The sequence below is a fragment of the Ursus maritimus genome, unplaced genomic scaffold, assembly GCF_017311325.1.
Source record: "Ursus maritimus isolate PB19 unplaced genomic scaffold, ASM1731132v1 scaffold_2, whole genome shotgun sequence".
NCBI classification, from domain to species: domain Eukaryota; kingdom Metazoa; phylum Chordata; class Mammalia; order Carnivora; family Ursidae; genus Ursus; species Ursus maritimus.
This window is the reverse complement of record NW_024424452.1, coordinates 44820548-44827286: the sequence shown is the minus strand read 5'-3', so window position 1 is coordinate 44827286 and position 6739 is coordinate 44820548. Positions and strand designations below refer to the sequence as shown.

General features: G+C 56.3%; 2 protein-coding genes across 10 annotated transcripts in view; one reads left to right on the top strand and one right to left on the bottom strand.

Moving 5' to 3' along the window:
* The first annotated feature begins 86 nt into the window (after positions 1-86).
* On the top strand, positions 87-5757 carry B4GALT3 (beta-1,4-galactosyltransferase 3). Of its 2 annotated transcripts, XM_008700657.2 has the most exons (8): positions 87-593; positions 877-951; positions 1308-1582; positions 2118-2353; positions 3170-3360; positions 3490-3612; positions 4739-4843; positions 4974-5757. In XM_008700657.2, the coding sequence occupies exons 3-8, from the start codon at positions 1321-1323 to the stop codon at positions 5245-5247; spliced, it is 1191 nt and encodes a 396-aa protein (XP_008698879.1). In that variant the 5' UTR covers positions 87-593; positions 877-951; positions 1308-1320; the 3' UTR covers positions 5248-5757. The 2 variants fall into 2 exon arrangements, with proteins under 2 accessions (XP_008698879.1, XP_008698878.1); XM_008700656.2 differs by having other exon boundaries at positions 87-951.
* A 113-nt stretch (positions 5758-5870) lies between these two features.
* Positions 5871-6739, bottom strand: part of PPOX (protoporphyrinogen oxidase) — a 3723-nt gene continuing 2854 nt past the window's right edge. For all 8 annotated transcript variants that reach the window (XM_040635946.1, XM_040635947.1, XM_040635949.1 and 5 more), the window contains 4 exons: positions 6585-6695; positions 6334-6483; positions 6171-6213; positions 5871-6088 (listed from right to left, as the gene is read on the bottom strand). In XM_040635946.1, coding sequence (XP_040491880.1) covers positions 5946-6088; positions 6171-6213; positions 6334-6483; positions 6585-6695 — 447 coding nt within the window. In that variant the 3' untranslated portion in view covers positions 5871-5945. The remainder of the gene's footprint in view (positions 6089-6170; positions 6214-6333; positions 6484-6584; positions 6696-6739) is intronic.

Below are 6739 nucleotides of genomic sequence, written 5' to 3'. Positions count from 1 at the left end.
GGGCTGGAGATGATGGAGTGAGAGGCCGGGAGAAAGATTCGGGCGACTGGGAGGACGAGAAGTTTCGGGTAAAGGCTGGAGACCAGCTTGAGCAGGGAGAGGGTCCCGGGTGGAAATATGGACAGAGGCCGGTGGGCTCACATTGCAAATGCAAGAGGAGGTTGGGGTGGAAGGTTGGGGTGCTCCGAAAGAACTGGGCTGTGACCCTCAGCAGAGCGCTGACCACGCCTCTTAGGTGAGCCAGCCCAGGTACCCCCGACGGGCTCTGCCCAGCCCTCCCACTCCCTGTCTCACTTTTAGCGGTAACGCTCCTCCCTATCCCCGCTAGGACTGGGATAGGGTAGAAAAGGTAGAGGACGCCACCCCCATCCTGCTCCCCGCCACGCTCCGGGGCTGTTTGCTTGCGGCTCCCAGGTGGTCACACTGCCTGCACCTGCGGAGCTAACTCCCAGGCACGTGAAGAACGGAAAGGAACCTGTTTCCTACTCCGCCCTGCGTTCTCCTGAGGCCACTCCACAATCCTGTCATGACTACCTCACCCCTTGGCGAAAATAATGTCTCCATTAGCAGCCCCGTCCCCACTCCCCAAACAGGTTGGTCCTGTCGGGGTGGGGTATGGTCAAGTACACGTAAACCTGACACTCCAGGGTGGCTGGGGGAGAGGCCGGGGACCTAGCATCTCTGGGTCCTCCCCTTTTCTTTCCAGCCACTTTCCCTTACTTCCCCTGCTGGGAAACCAGTTTCATCCTGATCTTGATCTCTGCCCAGCTGGGTGGGTGGTTATCCTTGACCACTTCTGTTCCAGCTGGTCCCAGGATCGCTGTTGGGGTGCTGGATGGAGCCTTTCTCTGTCCTCTGTGACATTTCCAATTTCAGATAATGCCTCACATCTCTGCCCCCCCGGGACCCCCTGAAGTCCCCATGATCCCGAAGAAGACAGCTTGAACCTAGGTGAGTCCACCCCCCTCTGAAATTGGGAGGGAGGCTCTCCAGAGACTCCTTTGAGAAGGACCTGAATGATGTAAGCATCCTTGGGGGTGGGGACTGAGGGTAGTTGGCCTGAGTGGTTTGGGGAGGAGGTGGAGAGTGAAACTTAGGCTGGAAATGGCAGGTGGTAGGGCTGCTGGTGGTTACGTTCTGTTTCTTTTCCACGCATGACTGTACACCTGTGTGCTCCCTTCTGTGACTTTGCTCTTTGCCTGTTTTCCTCTTTACTCTTGGCACCACCTTGGTTCTTAACTGATGATCTCTCTGCTGGCTTGCTCTTCGCCTGCCTGCCCCCAGAACTCTCCTCTCTTCCTCCTCAGACCTGAGCCCAGGATGTTGCGGAGGCTGCTGGAGCGGCCCTGCACACTGGCCCTGCTTGTGGGCTCCCAGCTGGCTGTCATGATGTACCTGTCACTGGGGGGCTTCCGAAGCCTCAGTGCCCTATTTGGCCGAGAGCAGGGGCCGACATTTGACTATTCTCATCCCCATGATGTCTACAGTAACCTCAGTCACCTACCTGGGGCCCCTGTTGCCCCAGGGGCCCCTCCAGCTCCTCAAGGTCTGCCCTACTGTCCAGAACGATCTCCTCTTTTAGGTGAGTGCAGAAAGGAGGAAGTAAAGGGAAGGCCGCCAGGGTGTGGGGACAGGGCTGGGGGGGGCAGGCGTGGGACTTAGAACCTGGGGTTAATGTAACCAAAGGTGAGCTGAGGTTGAGATAAGCGGACTCTGGATTTGGAATTTAGATCGGACTCCTGGGTTGAGCCACAACTTTTCATCGCCCGGCCATTCATGCGCTCTTCTTGCCTCGGCCCGGGGATTGCTTCCTTTGTAGATGAGCCCCGGTTTAGTTAGTTGGGAGTCCTTCGGTGTTCTCCGTCTTCTAACCTAGCGAGGCAGGAGTTAGGGAACCCCAAAATAAGGTAGGCTAAGAAAAGAGCCTGCGCTTTGCAGACTTTACAAGGCTGTCCCAGTGATGGGAAACTCAAGGTGCGTGAGATTTCTGAGTAAGCCCTTGGGGGAGCAGAGCCCCAGAATCAGACTGCCGGGGCCAGCGGTCCTTCCAGGGCCCTGGAGGTCCTTCTTTTTTCATTGCCGCTCTAATTCCTGACCTTGCCATTCCTTCCCAACAGTGGGTCCCGTGTCCGTGTCCTTTAGCCCAGTGCCGTCACTGGCAGAGATTGTGGAGAGGAATCCCCGGGTGGAACCGGGGGGCCGGTACCGGCCCGCGGGGTGTGAGGCCCGCTCCCGAACAGCCATCATTGTGCCCCACCGGGCCCGAGAGCACCACCTGCGCCTGCTGCTGTACCACCTGCACCCCTTCCTGCAGCGCCAGCAGCTGGCTTACGGCATCTACGTCATCCACCAGGTACTCCCAGCCCTACCGCACTTGACTTTCTGGTAAGGAAACCTCGCGGCAGTGGCACCCCGCTCTCCGACAGTGGGTCCCTGGAACAATTTTAAGAGGGTCGGACTGTTGAATGTGGGGAAGCACCTGGCCCTGCTCTGCCGGCTCGTTAGCCCCTAACCCTCCTTACTCTGTTCAGGGTATCCCCACTGTCCTGTACTCTCCATGACTTTTCCCTGGCTGAATTTGGAATGGTACGGATTTGGAAGTGGACAGACTTCGACTAAAATCAGTCCTGCAGTTTGTCCCATATGTGACCTTGGACAAGATTCTTTTTTTTTTTTTTTTTTAATGATTTTTTATTATATTATGTTAGTCACCATACAGTACATCCCCGGTTTCCGATGTAAAGCTCGATGATTCATTAGTTGTGTATAACACCCAGTGCACCATGCAATACGTGCCCTCCTTACTACCCATCACCGGCCTATCCCATTCCCCCACCCCCCTCCCCTCTGAGGCCCTCAGTTTGTTTCTCATAGCTTGGACAAGATTCTTAACCCCCTAACATGAGGCAGAGAGTGAACACTGGTAGACACCTGTTTTCCATGGCTGTTGGTTGTCCGATTCGGTGCCGAACGGCAGCGTGCCAGTAATCAGGCTCACAGTGACGCTCAGGAGCGATTTGTCGGATGACAACTGAGAGTTTGGCTTTCTCTGCGTTCTCCTTGCCCCACTTCCCCTTCGATTCCCCTCCTTTCACTTTGATACTTCTGCCCCCTTTTCTCCATGCTGCTACCTACAGATGTGGTCTGGTTCCTCTCCATTACCTTCCAGGCTGGAAATGGAACATTTAACAGGGCCAAGCTGCTAAATGTTGGGGTGCGGGAGGCCCTGCGTGATGAGGAGTGGAACTGCCTATTCTTGCACGACGTGGACCTCCTGCCTGAGAACGACCACAATTTGTATGTGTGTGACCCCCGGGGACCCCGGCATGTTGCTGTTGCCATGAACAAGTTTGGATACAGGTAGAGGGCATGAGAGGGTGCTGGGAAGTAGGGGTACCCACCATCCATTGGAAGGAGAGCCAAGGGGATTGTGGGGTAAGGACGTCTCCCCAAAAGACTCGTGGAACCCAAGGATCTTTCTCTCCCTAGCCTCCCGTACCCCCAGTACTTTGGAGGAGTCTCGGCGCTCACTCCTGACCAGTACCTGAAGATGAATGGCTTCCCCAATGAATACTGGGGCTGGGGTGGTGAGGATGACGACATTGCTACCAGGTCAGACTTCCTGCCACCACTCCCCACCCCCACCTCGGCCTGGATCCCCGTTCTCTGAGACCACCCCTGGCTCTAGCCCTTTACCACCAGTCCTAGTTCCCTGGTCCTGCACTATGCCCATTCCTCTCCCTTAGTTTTTCCCGTCTGCCCAGGTCAGGCTTTTCGTGCTGTTCCCCATTCTGTCACCCTTCAGTCTCCTAGATCTGGTGAGTTCTGTTTCTGGGAGAGAGGAGAAGATCAATAGGCTGTAGTATCATGGGATTCCAGAGCTGGAAAGGGGCCTAGAAACACTTCAGTCCTGCCTTCTGCTAACGTTGCATCCAGACCATGTCCTATGGGGCTGGGGAGGAGGGGCTCTGCTCCGTATCGCCCAGAATCACTTTCTGGTTTTAAGTCTGTGCCATTGGCATGATGCCAGCTCATTTTTAGCATGTGAAACATTTTGACCTTCAGCCTCAGCTGACCTAATTTCCTATCTGGTGTGTGAAAATTTGGGCTTGCTGTGCTGGACCCGTTGCCTCCCTTCCCCCTCGTGTCCTCCGGGATGACCTCTCTGAATTCTTGTCCTCTGTATGTGTGTAAAGGACCGAGCAATGTCTAAACGTATGTGTTCTTTCAGCACTTTCCCAGGCCATCTCCGGTTCTTGCTTCTGGGTGTCAGTGGCAGGGTCCTGATGATTTGGCTCCATACTTTTCCTAACACAGAGGCGGGAGGCGGGGGTGCAGGGTGAGGGAGTCGAGGCAGCTCAGCCACTGTTCTAGGGAGGAATTGCTGAGCTTGGGTCTGCAGCTCCCAGGCTTGTCCTGTCCTTTTGAACAAATGCCAGAGCAGTTCCTGGGAGCCACTTAGAAAACAAAGATGGGAGGTACAGACCTACCTGCCAGTTGTCAAGAGGCCCCAGGGCGCCCGGACTTGGCTGCGTCTGGCCTTTACATTCTCTCCCGCCATTTCCTTCTCTCTGTTTGACTTTCTGTCTTCAGTACGGGGCGTGTTTTTTGCCTAACTCGTACTAGTTGTGTACAGAAACATGTTGTCGCTTCCTTGCTGGCCGTAGCTCTTCCTGTTCACCCGTCAGCGGCTTTCTTCCACTCGGGGTCCTCCAAGGTGCCCTCACTTTCCCCGCAGGGTGCGGCTGGCTGGGATGAAGATCTCTCGCCCCCCCACGTCGGTGGGGCACTACAAGATGGTGAAGCATCGAGGAGATAAGGGCAATGAGGAAAACCCCCACAGGTAGGGAGGACTACCTGGGAATCGCTGCGGGCTCCTCAGGGTTCTGCATCCCAGCCAGGAAACTCCTAACGCTCCCTAGGTTCCTGGTTGTTTCTTTCTGGGCCTTAGTTCTCTAACCTCTGACCTTCAGATTTGACCTCCTGGTCCGTACCCAGAATTCCTGGACGCAAGATGGGATGAACTCACTGACGTACCGGTTGCTGGCTCGAGAGCTGGGCCCTCTCTATACCAACATCACAGCAGACATTGGAACTGACCCTCGGGGTCCCCGGACTCCCTCTGGTCCCCGTTACCCTCCTGGTTCCTCCCAGGCCTTCCGTCAAGAGATGCTGCAGCGCCGGCCCCCAGCCAGGCCTGGCCCTCTGCCTACTGCCAACCACACAGCCCCCCATGGTTCACACTGACTTCTCCTTCCTGCCCACCTCAATCATGAAACTGAATCAGAGGGGCTGTACGCTCCCCACCCTCAGCTCCTCACTGCTCCTAGAGGAATGTGGGGGGACTGAACTCCAGGCCTGCGCTGGAGGCAAGGGCCTCTCCTCACTGCTGGACTGGAGCTGGGCTCCTTCAGACCTGGGGGCCCCTCTTTCTAGGGTCACCTGCCAGGGCTTATGACTGTGAATCCTTGATGTCATGATTTTATGTGATGACTCCTGAGAGTCCCTGGCCCCTGGGGTAAGAGCAGGGCTGGACCCCAAGTCCCTTCCTCTTCCATGGAGAGAAGAGTGATCTGGCTTGTCCTGGGACCTCTGTGAATATTTATTCTATTTATGGTTCCGAGGAAGTATGTTTGGTGAAGGAACCCCCTCCCTGGGTACTTTCTGCCAGTGCTGGAGTAGCTTCCTCTTCTGGACCTGGCTCAGGGGGCTGGGATTTTGATATATTTTCTAATAAAGGACTTTGTCTTGCCTCTGCTCCTGCTTGCTGCATCCCGGGCGCCTCGTGCCTACCTTCGCGACCTGCTCCTCCACCCGCACCCCCACCCCGCCACCGTATGCCTGGAGGTGACCAAACAACCAGACCCAGCCAAGCTCCAGCAACTTTTATTTTCGTGGGTAAAGAGGTGCCATCAGCAGGGCCAGGAGGAGGTGGAAGTTGGGGATCAGCTGTTAGGCTCTGCGCCCAGGACCCGGGCTGCTGCCTGGCGTCCACTCTCTATACAGTCATTGACAGCAACCCCCTTGTAGGAGGCTCCGGCCAGAGTCAAGGGCAGCCTCTGAGAAGCCAGGAACTGGGTCGCTGCCTCTGGAAGGAGAAGATAAGGGACTGTTACAGCTGGGGGTCTGGTTTCCTTGCCCTCTTCCGCACAGCCGCTTTCCCAACTCACCCAGTTTTTGCCAGTGGCCCAGTGTATACTGGGGGATGCAGTTCTGGGGAGAAAAGAGGGGATATGGGGAAATTCTGTTGGTGATGGCCAAGCCTGAGTAGACAGCAACAGATAAACCCGTCCCTGCCCTCACTGAGAGCTGAGCGGCGTTTCCCCAACTCACCTTGTGAAGGTGGACCAAGCAGTGACTTGGTGGCCCCTTCAGTCCTAACTGGGCGGCAGCTGCTTGTTGTGCCTGCTGTTGGAACAGCTCCTGAGATAAGACAGTGCCCCTGGCTTCCAGCGTCTGTAACCAGGACCCTCCCAGCATCACCTAGGGAGAGAATGTGGCACTGACCAGCCTGGCCTTACCTGCCCTGGGCACAGAGGAGCCCTCTGGAAACCCCCCCACTAAGCAAAGCTGCCGCTTCTCACAGTCACTCGGAGGCCAGGGGGGCTCCCGTCCTGCTCAGGAAAAGCAACTGAGTCATACACGATTCCCAGGACGCCTGGGTCTTCTGAGGATGGCACCAAATGTCCAAATCCCTGGAGGAAGGAAGAGGCGGGGTCAGGAGGGAAGGGCCCGGGGG